Below are 26,519 nucleotides of genomic sequence, written 5' to 3'. Positions count from 1 at the left end.
GTCAGGAAGGCCTGTCTGCTGCTCTGAAAGACGGAGAGGTCAAGTGCCAGCGCACACCCCAAATCCTGGCGTCAGGGCCGTCGGGGCCGTGTGTGGGCCTCCGCCCTCCCCATGGAGAACCGGTTGCTGACGCTATTCCCAGATGAAAGCAGAGCTCAGTGCCTAATAGGCACTTAATAAATGTTTGCAGAAATGAATTGGAGCGATCTGAATTGACGGGAATTGCGGGTTTCACTTTCGATCAGCTTTCCATGCCTCTTGACGCTCTTCTGCATAAATGAAGGGAAATGCAACTACTCGAGTGCTGAGCTCCCCATGCGAAAGCCCGGAGTGCTGTGCTCACTCCAGGCCTGCTGGGAGAGTAAGGCCTCCTCTCGGCCTCAGTTTCCCCATCTGTCAGATGGGTCTCTTGATCCTTGCCCTGCTCCCTTTCCTCGCAAGTTGCTAAGAGGGGCACTGGGATCGGGCATGATCTAGTGCTTGGGAAGAGGGTAGGGTCATATCCAAGGAGGGGACCCTGCCAGAGGCTGGGGCAGCGTGAGGGAGGCTGCAGATGTGGCTTCGGACCTCCGCCTCCCGGGGGTTGAGCGCCATGCCTATCTGATGCCATCTACCCCTGATGGCCATCCTCGCTCCCCTCTCCCGCCTCCTGGAGCACCTGTAGCACCAGGCTCACAAAGTCCCCGGTCAGCCTGTCAGCAGGACCATAGTCACCTTTCTTCAGGCCCTTTGGTTTTAATTTCTATCAGCTAAAGCATGTGAAAGCCTGCCACTTAAATTTCTATCAGCTAAAGCATGTGTAAAGCCTGCAAAAGAACAACAAAGTATTTTATTTAATGTGTACTTTTGAGAGAGAGAGACAGAGCATGAGCAGGGGAGGGGCAGAGAGAGAGAGGGAGTCACAGAATCTGAAGCAGGCTCCAGGCTCTGAGCTGTCAGCACAGACCCCAGTGCAGGGCTCAAACTCCCATGACCTGAGCTGAAGTTGGACACTTAACTGACTGAGCCACCCAGGTGCCCGCACAAAAAAAAATATTGAGTGTGAAATTATTGGCAGGTGGCAGTGCCCGGCCTGAGGGATGGGCAGCTCATGTCCTCCCGAGGACAGCCAAAGACAGACCAGAAGGCAGAGGTGTGGCCCTCATGCCCTCCTCCTCCCCAGGCCGAAGAAATGGAGGGGAGCCCTGCCCAGAGACGTTTCCCCAGAATGCGGGTCAACCTGGATCCCCTGCCCCTGAGGGATCCCAGCCCGTGGGGTCACTACCTCTCCTCCCTGTGCCTTCAGGTGTGAGGGCAGGACAAGAGCACGTTTTCTGCAGTGTTCTGGAAAGGGTCATCAGAGCCTGCCCCGGGCTGGGTCCTCTCCGGGCACAGGGATGTTAAGCAAGTGAGCAAGGAGGGCCAAGCCTGGAGGACATCCCACATGGGGCCAGGTGTGTTCCAGTGCAGTCTGACCGGTGTGCAGAGTGAGTACAGGGGACGGAGTCCTTGGCTTGGCTTGGGAGGCTCTCAGGAAGGGGTGATACCTGAACTGCGTTTTGAAGTCAAATAGAATTTCAGCAGGCAGCTGACAGAAGGGTTTTCCACATCCAGCAAGTGTAAAGGCACCAAAGCATCATATGCGTTCCTTCCTTGCATTCCTGCCTCTGTTCATTCTGTGGGCCCCATCTGGGTCGAGGCTGTGCCATTACCTGGCCAGGCCCGCTGGACAAAAGACTTTGTCATTGGGAAGCTGATGCCACTTCTCCCCAGACCCAGGGAATGAATTTGAGGGCCAGGGATGCCGTCCCCGCCCTTGTCTTAGGAGGCTGTTCCCGGTCAAGGCCTTTGTGGGTACCGTTGAACCCACCTAGTGGGCCCGGGCACGCTAGGGCTGGCTGCTTCTGAGGAGAACACAGCCTGCTAACACCTCCCGCTCCCCCCCACTCCGCCCCTCCGCCCCTCCACCCGCTGCCCTGCTCGGAGCCTCAGCAGGTGTCTCGCTGGCCCCAGGGCAGCCCTGGTTTTCCAGCCTCGCAGCTCTCTTAATGGTACATGTTTGAGGCCACTCCAGGCTTTCTTCCTCTGACCTCCGATACCAGTCTTGAACAGGCTAGGGTTCAGGCAGGGCTAGGAGCAGCCCTTCCCCAGCCCCCTTGCGCCTATCCGCCCCTCCTCCACCTACCCATCTTTTGCGTATTCATCACATAGCTCTTAAGCACATGTCAAGTCACAGGCCCTGCCCTAGATGCCTGGGACGTGGTGGTGAACCAGAGAGACGTGCTGTTGCCTCTGTACGGCACTTGTTGGGGGCAGAGAAGCGAGCAGGGTTCCAGTCAGATGGAATGACCCAGAGAGGCTCTTCTGGCCCGCCCTTCCTAGAGGAGCTGGGAGGGGCCGGGCAAGCCTGAGGGCAAGAGGGCAGCCAGTCCGGCTGATAACATGAGCACCAGAGCTCCGGGATCCACGTCCACACCTGTGGTCACCACGTCGCTGGGCCCCGTCCCTCCCTGAGCCCCTGCGAGCCCTTTGCCTCCTGCCGTCACATTACCCCACCAAAGTTCGCGCTCACGCTTCGGATAAAACACCCCTTTATCACTCACGAGCAAATTATAAATGTTATCTATGAAAGCCCTTTGGATGTGATATGTCATGTAAATTAATAGGATTTTAGAACAGGAAGGCTCCGGAGGGAGTTCTCAGCTCCGCTACTCTTATTACCTTGGGCAATAATAATAAAAATAGAAATAAAAGTTATTATTCCGCTTGCTGATGGCTTGCCACATGCTGGAGGACGGTGCTGAGCACCCAGTGCCATCATCTCCCTGAATTTCCCAGCAGGCCCTGCACGGAGGCACCGTTAGCCTCCTTGACAGCAGAGCAGAAGGGCCCCGGGACGGCAGTTAGGAAACTTTTCCTGGGTCACAACCGGTGAGTGTGGGAGATGGGACTTTGCCACCTTGCTTTGATCACTCTGCACGGTTTCCTTTAAGCTCTCCGACCCCGGAGCCCTTCCTCTGTTAAATGGGGCCGGTGATGTCTTCCTGGCAGGGGGCGGGGGTCAGGCTCACTGGATGATCCCGGGTCCTCTAGGAAGGGCCCGGCCAGGGGAGACTTTCTGGGGTCTTGGCCGTGGAAAGTGCTACAGTGGTAGCTGCCATTTTGCCATTGGTGTTCCGCTTACTTTCTCATCATTTAGACCAGACTCTCACGTATCGGCGAGGAAACAGGCGGAGGGAAGGTTCTGCCATTCGCCCTTGCGGGTTGGGCTGGGATGCAGTGGTAGGCCATACTGACTGTTAAAAATGTGACATATTTCTGTACCTGTTGGTAAATAACAGCTGCCCTGAGCCCCCCAGAGTGCCTCCCTCACCACCCTGGCTTTCCCCTAAGACTCCCTGACCGTCCATGGTCCGCCCGTCAGTGATGCCAGATGCAGCGGTGCTCTGCCACTTGATGGCAGAAAGTCTCATATCTCAGGAGACCAAAAAGTGGGGGGCGGGGGGGTGTCTACATTTTGCATCCGGGGGGGGGCAGGGGGAGTTGAGATCACAGATGTTAGTGCTCTCACTGAGCAACTGATGGTGCCAGGATGGGGACCTGGGGTCTTCCAGCCCAAAGTCTTGGGGTGCTCAAGGCTTGAGTGTTTCCTGCCCTGGTCCAGAGAGGTGGGTGCCATCAGCGTGGGTGTTTGGAACCGTGCTGTGGCAGAGCCATTGCAAAGGCCCATATAGAATGAAGCTGGAGGCGGAGGGCGGGGAAAGGTAGACGTGGTGAGGAGGCCCATAGAGACTCCAGGCCATTTAGATTTAAATGGATCAGTGAGAGACCCTGTGGGGAGGAAGCAGGATTTTTTGGCTCAGCATCTGAAATTTGGGGAACAAGAAGTGTGAAAAGCCATCTGAATAGCCAGCTCTAGAAGGACCAATAGTGAGACCAGTGGTTTGTCCTGACACCCATTGGGGGTAGGTGGGGGAGCATCTCCTAAGCAGAAATTGCAGTGTTTACAAGGAGTGGGGGGAGAGAGAACTCTCCCTCGTGAAAGGAGAAACTCAGAATAGTTGCCGATGTGTCCTTAGAGGCCACGGTCCGGAATCCCTTCACCTGAAGATCTTGGTCTTGGTCTGAGAGAGACAGGCAGGTGTTCCCTTCTGTGGCAAGTGGGGAACCCTGGGTTATCCAGGACCACAAGCTGCTGGCACAGAGCAGCGAGGGCTGCTTTCGGCATGAACTCCCTGCGGCCATCCTTGCTCTTGAGGTCTTGCCGGAGCGTAAGCGTGATGTTGAACAGACTGTCCTCCTACGGCCAGGAACCAGAGCACGTGGAATGTGTCAGCCACTCTGGATGTAGGCCTCTGACCAGCCCGCCTCTTCGAGCAGAATTTGGGGTAGCCACACCCAGGGCTTGAGCTCAGCTAGGAGGAGACCCTAAAGGGGACACAGGGGCCTGGCTGCAGACTGGACGGGTCCATGAGAGATCCCTCCCTTCTCCCTGGCAGAGTGAGCCTTTATCTAAGGCCCTGCTTGCTATCGGCCAGTTTCCTCTCCTTCCCAGGGAGCTGGTTTGTGCGCAGTGTGGTCCCACAGATGGAGCCCCGCCCCCCCTTTCTTGTCAGAGGCTAGTGACTGTAGGCTCCATGAGGGCAGAGAACACGTGAGTTTTGTTCACTGCTATGATCCCAGTGTTTAGAACGGTTTCCGGCGTGTAATAGGTGCTCAGTAAGTATTTACGGAGAGGGTAAGCGTCTGGAGACGGGGAGGGCTCTAACATAGCTCCCTGCAGAAGTTCAGGGTGAGTGAGGGTCCTGCGGGCCCCAGCTCTCTGTTGGAGGGTAGGAGGGCCCAGGAAGAAGGATGCTGGGCCAGAGTCCCCACGTAGAGCTCTCAGCTTCCTGGCTCCCAGCAAGGAAGCAGCGCCTAAAGTATGTTCTCAGTTCTCCTCCCACAGTCCTCCACCCCACACTCCAGGCTGGGAGCTTGGTTGAGACTAGGGCCCATTTTCAGTCACCAAGGAGATCAGAAGCCACAAAGCTCCACGGGGGGGTGGGGGGCAGGCCTCGCCCCACTGCTGGTTCTCAGGGGCATGAGGACGGCGGGCTGTCTGCTTTGCCCGCTGAGCGCCTCTGATTTAGAAGGAATCCGCAGACACACTACCTTTCCCTTCTGGCCAGGTGCCCCGGGTCTGTGCTTGCCTCTTCTGGGAATTTTCACGTCGTTTCCAAAGGATGCTCCCTGACTTCAGTTTCTATGCTTCCCCGAACCCTTTCATCCAAACAGAGGCTCTCTGACAACCAGACCATAAAACCTCGTAAAGGTTTGATGTGCAGCGTTCCTCCCCTTCATCCGCATTGAAACATCTAAAGAGAAAATTAAGCGAGACAGCAGTTGCATTAAAAGTTATTTGGGACTATTTTTGTGCCACCCCTCTGCCGTAGGTGCCAACGCCTTTGGGGCTCGACCCCAGAGCCTTTTACTTCCTTTAGGCCTGAGCCCAGGCCACACACCCTTCCCCTCCCTACACCCAGGCAGGCAGGCCTGGCCTTCTCATCGGCCCCTCTGCCTTCCTCTCCAGAGGGACCTTAGCCAGGTCCCAAATGACGGTCATTTTCCTGACTGAGGATGAGACCCCACACCGTCTCCAGCACCTCTGCCCCAGTAGGAGCTCCACCCCTCTCCTGGCATGGGGGGTGGGGGTGTCTCCAGGAGAATGGCACTCTCGGTGTCCTTGGGGAATGTCAGTCTCGCTCCTAAAAAGGTATGTGGAAATCAGATTCGTGTTTTAAATGCCAGGAACTCGGGGTTTTGTTTTTTTCTGTTTTTCAATGGACACGTATCATAAGCTTTGTTCAAAGCAAGATTTTAGTTTGATCATGTAAATGTGTCCCTTTGGATAGCAGTTGCCCCCTCTTTTTCAGACCCTCTGTTCCGATCTGAATTCCCAGAGTCGTCCTCCTCCAAAAGTACACCATCCACCCTTTTTCCATCCCTTTTCCACCCTCGCCCCCTCGCAGCCACTACTCTGTCTCTCTCTCTCTCTGCACAAAGCTCTGGATTTCCTTTAAATGAACCAGTCCTGTCACTCACCAGACAGGCCTGCCCGGGAGGTGGGGAGGGCCCTGGGCCAGTCACATGACAGATGGTTTTCTAAACTGTTTTAGGACGTGTTTCCGACATTCTGGGTGACAATTTCTTCTTTGGGTTGCTTATTTTTGAGTGTTTGGATTCTATAAAGCAGCACTGGGTTTAGCCAGGAATGTTTGAACCGTCTCTAGAAAATGCTGGTGGTTGGAGGTGCAGGACGTGCTGGGGAAGGGGTGGAGAGTGCTTTAAGCAAACACAGCATAGGGAAAATTCATTTCATGATGGACAATTCGGGATGGCTATGTGCATCACAAGAGAGTGTTTCATGAAATCACAGCCTGTTGGAGCCATAAGGAAACTCCGAATTTTCTCATCTCCTCTTTCTGTGAGTGGCACAGAGGCCCACTGACTCATCCAAGGTCACAGAAATAAGGAGTGACTGTGCCAGGACCATATCGCCGGCAGTCCACACCCAGGCCGGCACCTTTTCGTACCGGGCAGGGGAGAGGATGCAAAGAAAAACGTGCATTCCCTGATACCCTGCGGCCGACAACAGCGGCCCCCTTTCAGTGTTTACTAAAAACCAAGGACACTCCAAGGCTTCCTCTAAATCAGGGATTGTCTGCCTCCCCCGTGCGTCAGAAGGCCCTGGAAGCCCCTGGAAGGCTAGAGATGTGGGTCGCACCTGATTCTCCGTGTGTTGTGCAGGCTCCCGCGGCCAGGCCAGAGCCCCACTGCTCTGAATGGAGGCCCCGCGGTGGGTCTCACAAGAGAGGGTCACAAGAGTTAGATTCATTGTATTGTCAGGAGGACCTTTCCTTCCACAAGGAAGCGGAGTAGTGGACTGTGCAGATGTGCACCACAATTTAACTTTTGGAGTTTTGTTTGTTTTTTTTTTTTTTTAATTTTAGAGAGCGTGAGCTGGGGAGAAGGGCAGGAGAGAGAGAGAGAGAGAGAGAGAGAGAGAGAGAAGATCTTAAGCAGTCTCCACGCAGAGCCAGACGCGAGGCTCGACCCCACAACCCTGGGATCATGGCCTGAGCTGAAATCAAGAGTCAGATGCTCTACCGACTGAGCCACCCAGGCACCCCTCACTTTTTGAAATTTTTGAAAGCCTTTAAACGGAAGGTTCTTGCCCTTGGCTGTATACTGGGATCGCCTGGGAAGCACTTAAAGGTCCGCTGTCCGGGCTGTACCCCTAAACCAGATAAATCAGAATCTAAGGAGGTAGGGCCTGGGACTCAGTATTTGTTAAGGCTCCCCAGGTGGTCCAGTGGGCAACAGGGGTGAGGGTCCGCACGTGAGAGAGCAGGGTCCTCTCTCTCGGTGGCTGCAGTCCGGCACCTTCTGCTGGTTAATTCTGCTCCTGGCCCCCACTCCTGTGGGCATCTGAGTTAGCCACCCCTGGGGTGGAGGATCACGTGAGGAGAGGCCACTAAATGTTCAGGTGGCACTGCCTTGCGCTGGTAGTTTCCCCAGGGCAGTGACTCCCAGCCCTGGCTCTCATTCACCACTTCAGAGCATCCTTCCTGACCATCATCAGCTGCTGTTCCAGAACCTTCTCTGGGGCAGACTCTGGGCTAGGTCTTAAGTGGGACATGTGACTCAGTCCCCACCCTAGAAGAATTTGTCACCCAGCGAGAGAAGTGGGGCATGCACGTAAAAATAACTGTGCTTAGGTAAGGCAGAACCCGGTAAGTGCCACAGAAGCGGTAAAAAGTCGGCGTGGCGTCACATAATTCTCAAAAAAAGTCAGAAGCGCCGTTCACTTCTAATTTGCCATAAAGTTTCTCACGGCTCTGAAACGTCCAGAAAAGCGTCTTGTTCACTGTCAGTGGGATGGCGACAGCTTTTACTTAGATGAGTTAGTCACCTCAGAGGTGTGTTTGCGCCAACCCCAGGGCCACCGCTTTCCAGGTTCGTCATCCTCTTACATCAGAAGACAGGTCCATGCGGGGTCGGAGGTGAGGGAACGTTACGGGCCATTCTGGTCTCCCCTCCTTGCAGTAGACACGAATTGATTACTTGGGGCCCAGAGAACCGAAGCACCGTCCCCAAGTTACAACAGCAAGGCAAGGCCGGTGGGGGGGGGGGGTCGGAGGCGTTGAGACCAAGCATCGTGATCCTTCTGTTACCCCGTTAGAGGGGCCGAGGAACTCCAGACTAGCAACCTTGGGTCTTTGGGTGTGACTGCCGTTAACTAAGGCGTGGCACCTGCCCAGCCCTGAGTTCCACCGTTAACATTTTACTCTTTTGTACCAACGGGAGGAGCAGACCACATTCCTGATACCCAAGTTCACCCAGGTGGGCCGCCTAATCTCGCAGGCCCTGAGATTTTATCAGCAAAACATTTTTCTCTTTTCTGCCTGATTCACTACTAAGAAGTGGGAAGTATTCGAGCAGGAGGGTCCCGGCTGCCCTCTTTGGCCCAGTCCTTGTTGTCAGAGCTGAACAGTAATGCATACTCTGATTTTGAACTAGGGAAGGTTAGCTCCACTGAAATGGCATTATGAAGCTGGGACAGTATGAAGAATTACAGGCGACCATTATGGGAAAAGAATTCCAGCCTCCTGTGTGCATCTGACCATCTGACCATGTGGCTCGTCATGGAGAAAGTGGCAGAGCCCTCCGGGCGGTGGCGGGGGGTGGGGGGCAGTCTGCCTTAGAGGCAGGGCTGATGGCTGGACAGGCCTCAGCAACATGGCAGCTAACATTCATTTAAACTGACTCCCTGCAGGCAGTCATCTGAACATTTTGTGTATCTTAATCCTGCACTGACATCATCGCCCCCTTTACAGATGGGGACATCAAGGCACAGAAGGGTTAAGCAACTTGCCCAAAGTCAAAGGTTGCCAAGAGGTTACGCTAGTAAATGGCTGAGTCAGGATTTGAATCCAAGACTTGTGCTAACCTGCCTCACAAGAAGCCTGGTTGCTCCCTTCGTGCATTGGCCAGGCAGGCTCTGCTGAGGAGGAAGCCCTCCCCACATTCCCAGCAGCAGAGAAGGGATGGTCATCTCCCATTCTGGGTGGTGAGTGGGGTGCTAGGGCAGCCATGGGCGCTCATGGGCCGGGGGCTGTGCCATATCTTTGCTTGGGCCTCGGCCCCCGCAAGAAATCTGAGCCCCGTCAGACCTGCTGCCTAATTCCCCAAGGTCTTACCCCAAGTACCCGCCACGGGAGCAGTTCTCTGCTTGACAGCCCAGAACTCCTCTCCCTTCAGAAATAAAATGAGAGGTTTCCCAGGCACGTAGGCTGCCACAGGTGACCTCTGGCTCCTCAGGGCCTTGGGGGAAATGCTGAAAACAGGATCACAAGGCAAGTCTGCGAGGCCCTGCACCCCCAGCTCTTCCAAGCCCAGCCCAGGAGAGCTCATTCCCACCCGGGTCCGTGCTAGGGCCTCCTGGTCCTCAGGCGCATCTTGCAGTCCTAGAGACAGGCTGTCCTCCACAGGGACAGCTTTAGGCCAGGGTCCCCATGCTTCTTTGGCCTCTGACAGCCCCTGGCTGGGGCAGCCCCATCCCAACACACGCACACACACACACACACACACACACACACACACACACACACCTTTTCTTAGATCCGTGTTTGCCCATCCCCCACAAGCCCAGCCACAAGGAGAGCCGTTGTCCCCCGCTCCCTGGTAATAGCATCAGGGGCTTATCTGCCAGGTCATCTGAAGAATATATTCGGGGTGACCAGTGAGGCTGAACAGCTTAACAGGACAGGAGGGGGATGGCAGGGAGCTGGGGAAGTGGTCCGGGACAGATTCCCAAAGAGGCAGGGCTGGGTGGTGGGGCTGTGGCCCTGGGGTCCCAGGTGCCGTGTGGGGGTGGGGGTGCTGTGAGAGCTGCAGGCCTCTCCGGAGTGGGGGGCGGCCTGCGCAGCTCTCCTCCCCTGCCCCTCTTCTCACACCTGTCAGTCTGCCTACCCCGTTTGATGGTTGAGATTAAATTCCAGCCCTTAGCGGTGTCTGGTGCTCAGTCTCCAGCAGAAACCTTTATCTGAGATTAAGGATAATGGATTTCCTTTCTTGGATAAGTTTTTTTTTTCCTTCCTTTTTCTCTGAGACTTTTTTTTTTTTTTTTTTTGTCAAAAATGCGCTCGACTCCAGAAAATAGACCTTTTGTTAAATGTCTTTTTATTGACTAAACTCGCCTCCCCCAGTTCTGTCCCCCGCCCTTCCCCCCACCACACCTTTTCATGCTTCCAGGGAAACCTTCCGTTTCAAGTACGGGTGAGGAGTGCAAAAGAATAACTTGACCTTCCTTCTCTCCACGGCCGGCTTCCTTCTCCTTCAGGGTCCCCCGAGTCCTGCTGTGTGCCTGCAGCCGGGGCCTGGTGTGCGGAGGTTGGGATAGGGAGAAATAACTTGACCTCTTCCTTATTTTCCCTCAGCACTTTGCGCCACCACCCACATTTCCAGAAATCTAGATCCTGCTTGGAAGAAATGGGGAGAGGACTTGGCGGGGGAGTCCCTTCATTGGTCTCAGGTGGCAGGGGTCAGTGCCACCCTCCGTGGGCGGGGGATGGGGGGCAGCCTCCAGGCACACATGCGGTCTTCAGGGGAGCTGGGAGACCCATTCCAGCAGCCAGGGATGACCTCGTACCTTTATTTCACCTGGATCTTTCTTTTTCCCCCCTCAACAGCCCTATTACCATATTTAAATGCAAGTATGTCTTTTTTCATTGACGTTTTGAGTAGCTTAGCCTGACCTTTTTAGACTAGCTTGTTCCCTTTTGAACTTCTTTCCTCCCCAGTAGTTCCGTGTAGCTAGGACAATAGTCTTAGAGTTTAGTGGGCTTCTAGTTCGCTGTGTTTGGGGGACGGCTCTGTTTCTTTCTTTCCTCCCCGGCTCCCCGCCCTCCGTGGTGCATGTGTCCCCCACTCTGTCCCGTAGCGATTCCATGTCTGGAAGCTGCTGTGGCTAAAGCAGAGCCGCTGTCGGGCTGTGTGTTGTTTGCTGCTGGCTCTTGGCGCATCATTTAAAACCACCATCATTGGCGATGGGTCTTGAAATCAGGCCTCCAAAAGTTGAAATGGGGCCTCCGTAAGTCTGCCCGGATGGCAGAGGGTGTTTGTTTCATGTGTGCGTGAGTGTATCTGTGTGTGTCCCCGTGTGTGGCTGTGTGTGTCTGTGCTCATGGCCAAGAGAGGCCCAGGGGAGGGGCCTCACCCACCTCTTCCTTCCCCTGGGCCTTCTGCGGCCACACTGGGTCACCTCGTCCCTTCTCACCTTTAGTCCCATTCTGGGACACCCTTGCTGCCGGGGGTGTTACTAGATTGCACACACACCTTCACACGCTTGTTGGAGTTCCCGAGGAGACCCTTCACTGGTGACTTGATCGGGACACAGAGCTCAGACAGAAGAGCCGGATCGAAATCCCCATAATGTGCCTCAGGAGGTTGAAATTGAGAGACAGAGCCGCAGGGCTCGCCCCACGTAGGTCCCTGCAGCCCCCGACTCCCTCCTACAGCTGCCTTCCTGTGTACACAGTCAGCTGGGACTCCCAGCACACCTGGCCCCCTGGCCTGCCAGCGTGAGCTAGTCGGGAACTAAGCCCAGCAGGCAGGCAGAGCCTTAGGAGAGTGGCTGGGTTCAGCGACCTCCTGGCCCAGCTGCCTGTTCTGCCAAGAGGCTCGGTCCCAACCACTCCCGGGATCCCCGGGCCATGCGTGGCCCTGCTCTGGACACACCCTGGGAGACTCCCCTCGATCGGTGCGGGGGGCAGCAGGGACCCCACCCCACCCCCAAGAGAAGTTCCTCCCAATCCTCTCCAATTACTCCCGTGTTCCTTTTAGAACTGGTCTCTGGGGTGCCAAATGTGTAGGAATCAAAAACACCTAAAGGCGCTGTGCCCGAGAGCCACTGACCCGGGTCCCTCCTGAGAGCTGTCCCGAGGAGATCCCTTTGCACTCCCGTCTTCGGGAAGGGGGGTGAGCGCGGCCTGTGAGCCCGGTCTGATGCAGGGCCCTTTCCGAGATCTCTCCTTTACTCCGGCTCCTCTCTCCCCGCCAGGCTTCCCGGCAGCGGCTTACGGACCAGTGGCGGCGGCGGCCGTGGCAGCGGCAAGAGGATCAGGTAGGGAGGTGTGTGGGACAGGCGCTCCCAGGCATGCCCCAGTGTGCGGGGGAAGGTAAAGGCCCTGTTGGATCTGTGTGGCTGCGTCTGTCCACTACTGTCACCACAGCCCGGAGGGTGGGGACAGGGGGGCGCGGGCCAGGCCCTGCCACCCAGGGCAGCTCCCCGTGGGGGTCAGTCTCAGGACTGCACACCAAAGGTGGACCGTGATTCGCTCTTTGAAAAAAGACCAGTGAACTTCTTTTTGACTTTGGACGGCCCGTTCCCCTGACAGCCGGCTTCAGGGCACCTGTTGGTCATTTCCCTCCTCAGCTTTCACTGCTGCTTCACAGGGGCTCCCTTCCAGAGCCTCTGACCCCGCCAGAGAAGCTCTAGCTTGTGAGAGGGAAGCTCAGGGCCCACGGGCGTGCTCCTGGCCTCGGGGCCCCTGCCGCACCTGGCAGATGGCCTTGCTGATTGGGCTAAAGCCCGAGTCCCGGAAGCCTGGAAGTGGGGCTGACCTCAGTGGAATGAAGCGATTTCCTGAAGCCCCCTATCGCATCCTGGACTCTCCTTGTAGCAGAGACCAGAGAGCTCCTAGACCCTACCTGCCGAGGGCAATGGGATTATCTCTTGCATAAAATTGCCCTGGTCCTTTAGTCTCCAAGCCCAAACTTGGAGGTCTTAGAGCCCCTCAAGTGAGGTGAGAACGTTTTCCCAGCAGCACGGTGGGGTCAGGCTGGAGCTGGGGTGTGTCAAGGATGCCCTGTCCCCCAGATGCCCCCCACCTTCCTAAGCACGTGGGGCTTCTGCTGTGTGCTGGGCCCCCGGCAAGGCCTCCTGGCCTCCACTCCCCAGCCACTGAGAGGCCCTTGCTCCTCCTGGACTCAGTAGCCATGGTTTGCGGCTCCCCCCCGCCCCCCACCCCCCAGCCCAACACCCCTTGGACAGGGCACTGGAGCACCCAGGGAAGCAATTAGTTTGACCGGGCTCTGAGGAGGGTGGGGGGAGGGAGGTGCTGGTGGGGTGCCAGGAAGTGGGGCGTTAAAAGCCCAGAGGGCAAATGCCAAAAACCCAAACCCTCAGTGATAAGAGACTGGCACATGGAGGCCCTTTAGGAACATCAGTACAAATCCGTTCCATGCAAACTGGCACTGCCTCGAGCTACAAAGGATCCACTCCCCGAAATCACCCATTGGAGATTTGTTTGGAGGGGCCGGGAATTGTCTGGGGGCTGCTGAGGGTCAGTTAGCCGGAGAGCTGGGCGCCCGTCCTCAGCCTCTGCCTGCCCTAGCGGGCCTCCAGCAGCCCCACCTGCCCTCTGGCCCGTGTTCCTTGGTGCCCCCTGCCCTGGGGGCGGGGCGCGCCGCTGCCTCGCGTCTCCCTGTTCTGTTTGGTTTTTTAACTTGAGTGCTTTTTGGTATCATTACAAATGAGCCTCTGTCCTACCTGTGCCTAGTGGGGGGGGGGGAGGGGAACCACAAAAAGAAACCTCGAGATTTTTGAGTGTTGTTGGTTGTTTTCTCCGTTCAGTTTCTTTCTTTATTATAACTTGGATTATGAAACTAAACTTTAACCCGAAATTAACCCTGCCTCTCTCCCCACCCCCATTCTCCTTGACGTCATGGCAAGTTTAAAGGGCAGCATGGGGTTCTTTGTGAGTCTGAGAGCGGTCTCCCCATGGTCTCTGCCCCCCCTGCCACCCCCACCCTCACGCCCCCCCCTCCCACCCCCGAGAGCCAGGCAGGAGTCCCATCCATCCTCCCCCTAACTCCTAACCCCAAATTCCAGAGCCATCTCCAACCACACTTTTTTTTCCAGGATCAGTGGTGTTTTATTTGTAGCCATTTCCATCGGGAGCCAAGTCTCCCAGGGGCCATTCGAGGTCAGCCATGCTCATCGCTGCACTGTTAGTGAATTCTATTCAGGAGTGTGCTCCCAGACCACCTGCCCCACACCAGCCTAGGTTAGTGCAAGGAGTAAATCCTCAACTCCGAGGTGCCTGCCCCCAAGGGTGCAGGCTCAGCCAGGAAGATACAGGGCACCCCACAGTGCTGCCTGGGGGTCAGGGGCCTGGGGTAAGCCCCAGGGCGACGACCAGCCGGTGCCTGCTAAAGTCAGACCACCACCTGGGCTGGAAGACACCTGCCCCCGTGTAGACAGGGTAGCCCAGCCCCTCACCTCCATCCCCCCTTTGGACCTGGAGCAGGGTTACAAGATGGGGGAAGGAGGATCTCTACCTCTCTTTCTTTCAGTGTGGTTTGGCCTGTAAGGACTGTCCCCTCCCTCCTCCTAGAAGATAATCTGGACTCCGAGCCTGGCGGGATGGCCAATTATTTACCTGTTGTAGTGGCCCTCGGTGGCATTTTGGCAGATATGGGAAAGGGGCTGCCCAGACTCTTCTGGGTTTGCGCATCAGCCTAGGCCAGCAGATGATCACGGACGGCTGACCGCCCTGTTCTCCCTTCACCTGCTCCTGCAACCCTGCCCCACCCATGCCAGCTGCCCCACCCATGCCCCACCCATGCCAGCTCCTTCCAGCGGGACAGGGATGCTCCTTCAGCCTCCCGAGCAAGCAGCCTCAGCTGTTGGAGGGCGTCACAAGTTCAGGCGCATTCTCTTCTAGGAAGAAGCTGGTTCAGGGGGTCTGCGGAGTACCGACCTTGAGCTTGGTACTCTGCTGCCCCTGGCAGGTGGTTGGAAAAGGGTAGGAAACAAGGCCTCTGCTCCCCAGGGGCTGGCTGTCAGGCTTGGTCCAGGGATTAGGCATCCTATGGAAGGCCCTATTTTGCCTTTCATTTTGGTCTAGCTTCACAGCTTTGTTTTTTTTCTTTTTTCCCTTCCATGTTATGACGTACTGGGGGAGCTTCCTGAGGCGGAAGCACCTGCTGAGGGCCGTGGGGGTGGGAAACAGCTTCGATTTTGCTCAGGTTGGCAACTCGCATCTGTCAGGGCTATGGTGTCAGGGTAGGAGGTCCGGGGGGGCCGTGAGCTCTGCACCCACCTCAGCCAACTCCTCGGGGCCAGCCTGCCCGCCTTTGCCTTAATTCGCCCTGGGTCTGAGGTGAGCAGGGCTCAGGTGACCCCCCAGGGGAGGTCCCTGCCGACTCCTAGATAACTTCACTAGCAGTGGGTTCACTTTTCTTTTACCTTCACCTGGTAGTCCGAAACGTCATCTTTCCTTGTGCTCAGTCGAGAGTTTGTTTGTTTATTTTGATCGTATTCATTCAGTTCCAATGGCCTCATCATGTCCCACCCAAACCTGAATCCACTTTGGTAAACGACCCCACCCCACCCCCTACACACACACAGGTGAGGGCAGTGGTTTGGATTTTCAGGCTATTTTATTTCTGGGTGACATTACGGGGGGGGTCTGTGTATCAGTTGAAGAGCTTCTGAGCCCCCTGCCCACCCCCAGCCCATCTCCGGCCCCAGCCAGGACCCCTTACTGTACTTTATACTTGCCAGCTTTATTCCAATCTAGTAACATGAGTTCCTGACGGTGGTGGTGAGTGCGAGAGTCATGTTTCTGTTGTCTTTTCTCTTGCTTGGTTGGGGCTGCGGTGAGAGAGTGTCTCTGAGGCATACTTTCCCGCCTCTCTTACACTAGGATCTGCACACCTCCTCTCAAACACTCTTCTGAGCACGCTCAGCGGGAAGGTTTGTCCACACCTATTAATCCTCTCTCAGTGTCCAGCTTCCTGTTAGTACCAGCTGGTTTGCATGTTTTTGCTTGTTCAGATGAAACAGTTCAAGAAACAAACTCATATCCAACTCTCAAGAAATGTCTTTTTTTGTACACTTTCGTTTTCGATTTTTTTTTTATTAGTTACAACTCCAAAACACCTGTTGTCCAGTAAAACATTTCACACCTCCCCTGCCTGTTCTTAGAGTGTATGTATCTGTGGGACTGAACTAAATGCATGCACTGTAGTAGATGTCCTGGTAGCTGTAGCCGTAGTTGTAGAACATGCATTGTTGAGTTGATATTACAGGGTCCGCGACAGCCCGGCACGGCACGGCTGTCTGAAGGATAGCGTGGGGGACCAGGAAGAGAGGGGGCTCCATATTGTCAACGTTGCCAAGGGGCTCGGATCCATGTTCTCGCCATCAGCCACCACCACCTCCCCTCACACTCCCCGCTCCCCCGGTCCAGCGCTGGGTCACCACCCTCGGCTCTAGCCTTCCTGAGATCTCTGTTGATAGTGACCAACTCTCGCGAAAGAGAGCAGAACCAGGATTGCAGGGAGTCTGAAAGTTCTTCCTTGTTCTTGTCTTCCTCGTATGGTTCTTGAACAGAGCAGGTCTTCTCTTATTTCTTAAGGCCTACCATCAAGGCTCCCCCGAGCCCTTTTCTCCGTTGAGTCCTTTGCCAGCTCACATCCGGCCCTTCAAGGAGACAGGTCCGTGTGGCAGTCGTGTCTGTGCAGTCTAGTCCCCAGGGTGGAGGGAAAGTGAGACGTTGCGGGGAAAGGGATTCAGATCTTAAGATGCTCGGTCTGCAGACAGGAAATGCACTGGGTCCTAGAGAAGGTTAGCGTTTCTTCGCACTGTGGGTGAAGATAAGGGAGAAGCCTTTACCTGAGGTCTCCAGGGGGCAAGGTGGGGGCAAGTAGGGTCAGAGTGGCAACATTCCTAGTATAGAGACTACTGGCACAGCTTCGTGGGGAGGAGGAAGGGAGGGGACAGGTGGGAAGGGGACCCTGTGACGTTTAAAGAGGAGACCACAGTTTCCCTCCATCTTCCCAGAAGACTTCGCAGTCCTGCAGCCTCTGCGGAGGCTCAGGGACGTGTGCGGTCAATGTCTCTGGACACACCGTCTCCCCTACATTTGTGATGACGCACTGTAAGGGAGTGCCAGAGGTCTCTTAGAGCTTCGGGAGATGGCCCTAATCTTTACAAGTTGCTGGCACGTGAAGTCACAGCTGCCACCTGGGACCTGCTCTTTAAGTCGGGCCAGTCCGTGGCTCTGAACTAATGCCACGGGAAGACGCCGGTGGAATCTGAACCTTCAGGGCAGAAGTGATCTGTTATGGGAGACTGAAGCCCAGGAAGTCACAGAGTTCATGAAGTTCCCGAAAGAGTGCGAGGTGACAGAGTAGAATGGCAGCTCAACGGAGAGGAGTGGCGCCGTGGAAGTCCGTGGCACCGTCAGCACGAACAAGGATTGCCTGCGAGCAGGCCAGTCAGTCACGGGACGGAACGAGGCCCAGGAAGGCAAATCTGGGAAGAGCCGTTCTGCAGGGGGTGGTGGGGCAGAAGGCTGAGAGGACAAAAATCCCCCTTAGTGGCCTAAATCCTAAGTCTGGCTCTGCCAGGAAGACGGCTTCGCTAGCCTGTGACCAGACATCCTAAGAGTTTCAGTTCCAGTAGGCAAAGTGAACAAAAGCAAAATTCAAGTCAAGACATAGAAGAACTAGTTGAACTTGAACCATAGAGAAAATGCTTTGGGGAGGAGGGTAGGTGCAGGTGCTCACGAAGCAGGCTTGCCTGTCCCACCCCTCCCGGGGTATTTTCCATTTCCCCGTGGCAGCCTTATTTGTGTTCGGGGCTGAGGGGCGTGAACGGTAGCAGCCCACACACACTCTTCCGGCCGCTGGAGGGAGCCGGGAATTGTTTGTGTCATTTGTGTCTTAAGCTTTAGGGTTCCCAGGTGTTGCTTTCAACAAGCACGCGTTTGCTTCGCGGCTGGCAGGAAGGAATATAAAGGCAGATAACATTTCTTGCCTGCACTGGTTTGAGAATCTAGATCCCTCCTGCTGAGAGTCCTTATTTCCCACGATGCATTACTTCTCATCAGCTTCATTTAAAAAAGGAAAGTGGATCAATGTGCTGCCTCCGTTTCTGAAGTCGGCTTTCCTGCGCTTCCATCAGCAGGATCCAGTGTCCAGGAAAGGGGGCTGCAGGGCAATCATCTCTTCTTTCCCACCCAGCCTCCCTTGTGCTAGTGGCAAGCATCCTCTGGGGCCTCAAGATGGCCAAAGCTGGGGGTAGGGTCCTGGGGACGCGCTCTCGCTGGGATAGAGCCACATCTGTGTCCATGGAATAGAGCCAGCACACTAGCCCAGAGGGAGAGCAAATCCGTGACCTGTTATGACCAGCTGCTGCAACCAGCCAGACTTACCCAAAAGACCCTGCCCGAACACATGCCTCCCAGTCCATGGCCTTGCGTTCTGGGCATGGACACCTCGTTTCTCAGTTTGTCATTAAAATCTTCATTCCTGGGAGAGCCGGGTCTTTCACCAGAAAGAGTCCAGCATTGGATTTCAGTAACCCCAGTGAATTTATAATAATGTGCTGAGCTGCCCGCTGCTGACCTCAGCTTCATTCATTTTCCGAGGGCTTTGGGACCAACCCTGTTGAGGATAAAATACATCAGCTGTAATCAATAATTTTGTAATAGAAACACCATGCACTTGATAAATCAACTCTAGTGCAATTAGTGACTAGCCTTGAAGCCCAGACCTGAGTATAAGTTAATCCTGAAGTGAATGGAGTGGGGGAATGTTAATGGTCTTTTAAATCAGTGGAATCATTTTCAGAGGGTGACACATCCGTGCCTGTCCCCTGAGCTGGTTGGCCCTCTCTCTCATGCTGGCTCGGGAGCCCAGGCCCTGCTGTGTGCAGGAGGGGTCGAATGTGTGAGAGGGCCCTTGGAGGCTCCATAAGAACATGTAAAGCACACTGGAGATGGGCAGAGGGACCCCTTATTTGCCCCCTGGGCTGGGTTGGGGCCACTGCAGGGTGTGAGGAGCCCCAAAAGCTGCTGACCCCATGTGTTGGTGAGAATCCTCAAAAGAACACAGGCGTGGGTGCATCGTGGTCCCTTATGTTTCTGCAGAGGTTCGACTGCCGTGACCAGAGCTAGTCCATGAGACAGGCAGGAAGGCAGAAGATTTGGGCCTGGCTTTACATGTTTGTTTTTAAGAGAAAGCTGACGTGCAGATTGGCTGTGCGACTTACCCAGAGTCACACAGCTAGTCACCTGGAGAGCAAGGCTTTGGTCAAGGGTGAAGAACCCTGAACTTCACCTCCTTTAAGGAGCCCTGCAGAAAAACCATGTTTGTTTCTGAAGAACTCACCTGCTGCCCAGATGTCCCCGACATGCGGGACGTGCTGGGAGAGCCCAGTAGCCTTGGAACCGGCACTGTGTCCTCTGAGGACTCAGGCCCCAAGACCTCACAGTCTCACCTTCCAGGTATAGATTGCTGAACTGGGCCCAGGGCACATCTGCCACGGAGTCGAATTCAGCAGATATTTATTAAGTGTGTAACAACGGTAATTATTATTACACGTGGCAGGCACTGTCCTCGGCCTTGAGTCGGGGGGCTTTGGGGCGTATCAGAAAACCCAACTCAGCCTGGTTAAATGTTATAGGGACTTTACCAGCTAACATTCTGGAAGCTCCATGGACGAGTGGGCTTCATGTGTAGACTGCTCTGGGGAGTCGGCACTTCTCTTAGCTCGGTCCTCCTTTTGGCTTCAATGTTGTCTTTATGTTGGCTTTCCTGTGGTGCCAAATGGCTACAACAGTTTCCTGCTTCATACCAACCAGTCTAGAAGAAGAGGGGGTCAGATGGTCCCAAATTCTAGCAGACCCCAGAGCTTTGTGCCGTTTGACTAATGCCTGGCTGGTGAGAGCCAATCGCTGAGAGTGGGATCCATACCCCCACCCTCAAACTGAGGAGCCCAAGAAGGATGGATTTCCAAAGGACAGTCTGGGTGCGGATAAAGGTAAGGTAAGGTAAAGGGTAAGGGAGCGTGTGGCTGGGTAGTCAAGCATGAAGCCCACCACAGCCGTGGAATCTCCTAGATGAAGGCAGAGCACAGTCTCTGCCCTCGGGTATCTCCCAGCCTCGTGTGGGGGCTAACAGGTACTTATAATATGATGCCATAAGTCCGGCAACAGAAGGGGCACAGAGGAGGAAGTGATTGGCTTTGGGAAGTCAGGGAAGGTTTCACAGGGGAGTGAGTGTCTCCACTTTGAAAGGACAAACAGGAGCTCCCCAAGAGCCAGGGGAACAGCATGTGCAAAGCCACCAGAGCCCAGAACAGTAGAGTAAATCTGAAGCCCCACAAACGGTTCACTCTGGATGGAGAATAAAATGCAGTGGGGTGGGGATGGGGCATGGGAAGCAGCCGCCGATAAAGCCGAGGGCTGGCATAGCCAGAGCAGAGGGCCTTTGGTGACATGTTAAAGAGCCTGGATTCACACACCGGGGAGCCTCGGAGAGGCCTGAACCAAGGAAGTGACATCAGATCTGGATGTCAGACAAGCCTTGACAGCAGGCTAGATTAGATTTGAGACTAAAAAGCAGGAGGACCAGTGACAGATCATGGAGAGTAAACGCTCCATGAATGTTCGTGTTAACACTGCCCAGTAAAAGAGAGGCCTCGGGTCTTTTGCTCTTACCCATTAGCTGATTAACTCTGGGCTCAGCATCACACTGGGGTCTGGGGTGGGATGCAGAATTTCAGGGCAGGTCCTTGCCTTCAACAAGCTCCCAGTCTTTGGGGGCGGACACAGCACACAGTTGTTACAAGAGCTGGTCTTCAGTGAGCCTACGTTCCCGCCTGGTTGGAGAGCACTCAGCAGGCAGGGAAGCTCAGATAGGAGGCAAGACTCAAAGTAGACACTGAAGGGTGTGCAGTGAGAGGTAAGAGGACATTTCAGGTGCGAGAACTTGGATAAAAGGTCATGATGAGCATGGGATGAGCAGCCAGTTCCCCGGGGGACAGTGGCAGGCTGCCTGATGGGCAGTGGGGATACAGGCTTGCTGAAGTAGAGGCAGGCTAGATTCTGGGAGACCCTGAAACCCAGATTGATACAGTCCTACTGGTGGGAGAGAGAGGTTCATATGCTTTATGGCGGTGGAACTTGGTAAGGACAGAACCAGCTAAGGAAGATCAGCCTGGCAGCGGTCCCACAGAACACAGTTCGACCCCTCCCTAATCCCCCTGGCTGGGGCTGGGTTTGTGATCTGGAGCCAGGTTAGGGGAGCAAGGCAGACACGGCAGGGGGAGGGGGGAGCATTTGGTCACAGTACTCCGCCTTAGTTTCCTGTGACTCTTCTTTGCTTCTGCCAACAAGTTATTATTCATTCCCTGCTTGGGACTGTTGGTTCCCACTCCTGTGCCCTCATGGCAGCCTCTGTCTGTCCTTATCTCTGCTCCCTCCATTACAATTGGCTCAGACTGCCAGGAAGCCACACCTGATTAACCCTAGCTGGGGTGCCCCTCCTCAACACATTACTGTGTCCTCAGCCTTCTTCCTGATTGGTGAGGTCTTCTGGATGAAAGCCGGGATTCTGACTCTATGGAACATGTTTTGCATGTATCCCAGAGTGGTGCCTGCCTTCTCCAACAATATAAACCATCAGTTTATATTTGCCTCCAGGAGACAAAGTCAGCCTCATTCTTAGTGTAGATGAGTAATTATTATGCAGTCGGAGAAAGCAGAAAATAAAGGGGCCCTTTGTTCCTGGATGCTTATTAATATTAATAAAAAGGTCTCCCCTTGCCAGCTTGGGATCCTGCAGCACAGGAGGTGGGCAAATAATGCTTTTGAACAGCTATGATTGGCTGTCGGAATTAGATCTGTCAGGATGAGAGAGCCACGATGAAATCCACTCTGTGGCATGGATAGGAGGGTTCCAGCCAGCATCTCAACATTCACCCCCATCTGGAGGTCCCTTAAGGGAGGGATATGTTCCAGGTGATTGACAGACTGCTAGAGTCACTTCCCAGCCAAATTTAATACGAGATGCTAATAGAACATGTTAATAATAACTCCTGCATGAGTGAGCCAAGCACGGGGCTAGGCCCACCTGCCCTACCCCCATTTAATTCTCATAATCCTATGAAGAGGGCACTATCATTCTCATTCCCATTTTGAACATTTTAAAACTGTGGCTTAGACAGCTTGTAGAGGTGGTGGAGACAGGTTTAGAACCTGGGTCTGTCTCATCACATCTGTGCTCTCAACCATGTCAGCAGATGCCCCGTCGCCCCAGCCCCTTGGATTCCTGAGTGGAGGTCTGCCTTCTTAACACATACTCAACGGAAAACCGCCGCTGCCCATCAACTTAATTCTCCGTATCCTTGCGGGGAGAGAGAACCCAAGCCCGTTTATAAGAGGCCTCAGGAAACATTATATGCACATATAATGCATATATGCCGCAGCTTCTGCTGTTGCAGACTTAAGGTCATGGTTCTGTCTGGCTTTGGCTGACATTTCTGATCTGGCTTCCAAGTCCCTGCATCCTTTTCAGACCACAGGCAGACAAAGGAGGCCCAGAGGAGGCGTGGTCGGGTAAGAGGGAGCCAGCCTGAAGGTAATTGTTATTATTTGAAAGGAGACTTTAGCTAAAACAAGCCTGAAGGAAGTTAGCCACTGCCCAAAAGAAACTAGGCGATGGAGCAAGGGAGGGCCTCTTTGAGCCAGACAGACCTTCTCCCGTTCTCTTTCTCCGGAGGGATGAGTCAACAGCCCTTCCTGTGAGCGGCGAGGGCTGAATCTGGAAGGTCGCTGGGAAGCCGACGATTGGCCGCCCAGTTGCTGGGGCTTTGCTTTGGGCCAATGCTGTGGAGGGGCGGGGCCGGAGGCGGGAGCAGCAGGATCCTCGGCCAATCGTCCTGCAGTGAGGCTGGGCTCCCGGTACTATGGCAACCGCGAGCAGGGGCTCATTTGTTTTGTAGATGAGTAATTACTACGCAATTAGAGAAAGCTAAAAATAAAGGGGCCCTTTGTTCCTGGTTACTTATTAATATTAATAAAACGGTCTGTCCAGGTCTGTGGTAAGCAATCAGTGCAAACCTGTGTGCCTGTGGTAGAGCACTGTGGGAGGCAAAGGCTGCCCAGCCCCACTCTCCGTTCTCTTTCTGGAAGTTATTTCTGACTGCAACCTGCAGCGGGTTGGCTTTCCGGGCCTTGGGGGAAAGAGAGGCTGTCTTACAGACACGCTCAGGATACCCCGGAGTCAGGGGTCAGTTAGGCACTGACCCAGGGAAAGGTCTGGCAATGTCAACCCACTCCCGGGGAAGAAGACTAGAAACACAGTAGCAAAACCAGGAGACGTGGACGGATGTTGGAGGATCCGGTTTTGCTGTGTATCCTTGGACACATTGTTTGGCTTTTCTGGGTCTAGATTGTTTATCCCCAGTGCATGAAATAGTCTTTAAACCTCCCACTGAGGCAGCCCTGAGATTTCAGTGTCTCCCAGATCACCTGACTTGAAAAGAAACAAGTCAGGCTTGGGTATAACTTGCTGGAGGGTTACATCGTGTCCAGGGACTGGCCCCACAGCAGTACGTGCTCTGGCCTTGGGGACAGAAACAGTTCAGAGGCTTCCCCTGTATCCCTTCACCTTCCCAGGATACGGGGTTGCCTTGTGGATCGATCGGATAAGGATGATAATTGTTTTTAAGAGGATCAGAGCATGGAATGGGATCTTGGTTCTGGTCTAGCTTCCATAGGCTAGGTGATTTTGGGGCAAAGGGTTTCAGACTAGAGGGTGATTAAGGACCTTTCAACTCTGTAGCTCTATATTGCTACAGTTTCCAAAGCTCTCGATCCCTTGTCATGGGGAGGTGACAGTGACAGTGACTTAAGAGCTGAGAAGAGTGACTGGAGAGAAAGCCAGGGGCTTCCAGGTGGTGAGAATGCATTTGAAAACAGCACTTCATTTTTTTATCTTTCATGTGTGAAGGCCTGAAGTGAGAGGGACAGAAATATTTCCAGAATTGTGTATCACTGAAAAAATCTGTTGTCAGATTTCCATCCTTGGGCGTGGTTGGTTAAACTTTTAGGTCTTGGCTATCCGGATGGCATTTATTAATAAAGGTGAACCTGTTAACAGCTACGGTCGGTGAGCAAATCTAAGACTGGGGCACAGTGGCTCTTGAACTTTGCTGCATGTTAGAATCACCTGGAGAATTTTTGAAAGTCCTGGGGTCCAGGCCACACTGCAGACCCATTAAATCAGAAGCTACCACCGTCGACCCCAGGCCTCAGTGGCCGTTAAAGCTCCCTTGGTCAAGTCCAATGTATAACCGTGGACTCAAGTACCAGCAGGTTCTTGCCAGATGTAGAGTCTCACACCATCTCTGTGACTTTATTATCAGCATCGATACCTCAGAAATGGATACAAAGAGCCACGCCAGGCAGCTCCCCCCACCTCCTCTAATGACCAGGAGAGCTGGTCTGGATCCTCAGCCTGCATGCAGCCTTAGAGCCCGGGGCCGTCCTGCCTGGCACTGGTCCTCCCAACAAGGCCAGGAAGCCCATCCCTCCAGGGCAGGCTGAAGGGGTCTTCATCCGCAGCAACACATTCTAGGACAGGCCAGTCCTGGCTGAGATTAAGAGCGTGTCCATATAGAACCAAGGGCCCGGAGCAGCCATAAACACGGAAGCAGCCGCCCTCCTTGACTGTCTGATAAATGGGGGCCTTTTGGTAAGGTCGGAGTTTGTTTGTTATTAAAGACCTAATTAGAAACATGAGAGGGAGCTGAATGGCTCCGTGCTTGGCTAATTAGTGACATGTATGCACCCGCTTTGAACTTCAAGGACACAGAGCTATTAGCGCTTACATCAAAAATGGATTAAACTCCTGTGCCTTTATAATCATTAAAGACAGGCTGCTCAAGTGGAAAGCCTTTTGTATAGGTCCTCAAGGGGCTGCCCTTTGGGCATCCTCTCCACCTTACCCCCTGGTTGTGGAGCCCTGGGCAGTAAATACTGATGGTCCTGGGGCAGTCCAGCTCCCCACAGGACTGCCCTCAGCAGAGCTCCGTGGTCTTCCCGGGACTGAGACGACCAGCCCTCTGGTGACCCATTCCGCAGCAATACTGCCTGCCTGCTCTGTGCCCAGCCTGTTCTGCAGTGTGGCCCAGAGGAGGGTGGTCTAGTCCTTGGGGAGAGAGGCAGTCCCCTACCTCATGCGGCAGGCACGGCCCAACCCCAGGCAGCCCCCAGTCTGATGGGGGAGACACTGCCACCAGGGAGCTTCCCATTTGGAAAGGGCAACAGAGCCCACACTCTTCAGGAGCTGGAGCTCCAGCCTGGGAGGTCTGGAGCCTTGTCCCTACAGCCTGTCTGAAGCAAAGAAAGATCCAAATAAACACAAGATGTCTTAGACTACAGGGAAGGGCAGCTGAGCAACAGATTCTGTTTGAAGAGCTGCCGGGAGTTGCCTGGATGTCCAAGTTCGAGCTTGTGTTTAGTCCGGTCAGAGACGCTTCAGAGACACGTTCCCTCACTGCTCCAGCCCTCGGTTTCCTCATCTGTAGCCCAGGCTAACAGGACCGATCTTAGAAGTTGTTAGGAGCGTGAAAAACGATGGTGTTAAGCACCTACCAGTGTACCTGGCACACAGATGCTCAGTAAATATTAACTCCCTTTCCAGCCTCACAGAAGCCACAGCTTCTAGAACTGTGTGCCTCGTGCCTCCAGACCCTATTGTGCCCACAATAGTATGAGGTTTTCCCCTGCTGCACCTTCCCCAACTGGGCCAGGGTGTTATCAAATTCTTACCAAGCTTTCATCATGACTAAGGATGCTACAAGTGTAGTTCTGGCCTTGGATTTCTGGGGCCTCGCGCAGAGGGCGAACACTGAGCCTGCGGTGAATGGAATCACTTACAAGAGACAAGCTAGGACCCGACGCCTCTGGCTGAGGGCAAGCAGGCTGGGAATTAGTGAGTGAGCACACAGGGCCCAGCAGCACCGAGGGTGGCTGGGGTCACGTGGGGAGAAGCCAGACCGGTTTCTCTTTTGACAAGATAGAGCTGGATGCAGTCCCCAGCTCAAAACAAAAGCAAGGGACATTCTCAGGATTAAACTAGGAGACGCTTGGATCAAGCCGACTGTTGAGGAGAGAGACAGATGTGACAGAGATGGAGAGGGAGTCCTTCCTGGCACCATACTCCGTGTCTTTGATTCCTTTCAGTGCTCAGGTCAGGGACGGTTGGGTGGGAAGCAGGGGCCAGCCAAGTGGCCGTGGAGGCCACAGCCTGTCTTCCCGGGGCCGCGTGCACAGCGGCTGGCAGGCTCGGTGCCGTGTTTCATGGGTGCCGGTGATTTCTGGACCATCTCCCCATCTTGCCTCTTGCAAGTTCTAACCCATGTGGGCCTGGAGTCTGAACCAGTTAATTTAAAGAAGAGGCAGCAGGATGTGAGTGTTAAAACCGCTTGCTTCAGCCAAACCATAAACGTCTGTCTCTCAGGTTGATTTCCCCTGTTTTCCGAGGTGCCTTAGAGGTTCAGGGCCAAGGCACTGTTGAATCAGCCATTTGCTGTGGAGAGAGATCACGAACCGCACCTTGCATTTGAGACCAGAGTCCTGATCTGGGACAGCTTGCTGAGGTCCCATCAGTGGGGAAGCCATTGCAGAGCAAGC

The 26,519-nt window shown here is 54.5% G+C and overlaps 1 protein-coding gene and 1 long non-coding RNA gene across 12 annotated transcripts in view; one reads left to right on the top strand and one right to left on the bottom strand.

The window, feature by feature from the left end:
* Positions 1-26,519, top strand: part of MSI2 (musashi RNA binding protein 2) — a 394,348-nt gene that overhangs the window by 350,616 nt on the left and 17,213 nt on the right. For 4 of the 10 annotated variants that reach the window (XM_023244138.2, XM_023244146.2, XM_023244137.2 and 1 more), the window contains exons 11-12: positions 10,713-10,736; positions 12,083-12,145. In XM_023244138.2, the coding sequence (XP_023099906.1) occupies positions 10,713-10,736; positions 12,083-12,145 (87 nt within the window). Of the gene's footprint in view, positions 1-10,712; positions 10,737-12,082; positions 12,146-15,734; positions 15,785-26,519 lie in introns of all 10 variants that reach the window. The other 6 variants (XM_023244140.2, XM_023244147.2, XM_023244142.2 and 3 more) reach the window with 3 other exon arrangements.
* Positions 14,664-22,708, bottom strand: LOC109494311. 2 transcript variants are annotated; one of them, XR_002149064.3, is made up of 3 exons: positions 20,538-22,708; positions 19,511-19,680; positions 14,664-18,480 (listed from the first exon to the last, which is right to left on the bottom strand). It is a non-coding gene; the product is annotated as an uncharacterized LOC109494311 (long non-coding RNA). The 2 variants fall into 2 exon arrangements; XR_006589867.1 differs by having other exon boundaries at positions 19,511-20,760; positions 22,575-22,708.

The sequence above is a fragment of the Felis catus genome, chromosome E1 (assembly GCF_018350175.1).
Source record: "Felis catus isolate Fca126 chromosome E1, F.catus_Fca126_mat1.0, whole genome shotgun sequence".
In the NCBI taxonomy this organism is placed as follows: Eukaryota; Metazoa; Chordata; class Mammalia; order Carnivora; family Felidae; genus Felis; species Felis catus.
Note: the sequence above shows the minus strand (reverse complement) of the source record. Positions and strands in the feature narration are given on the sequence as shown.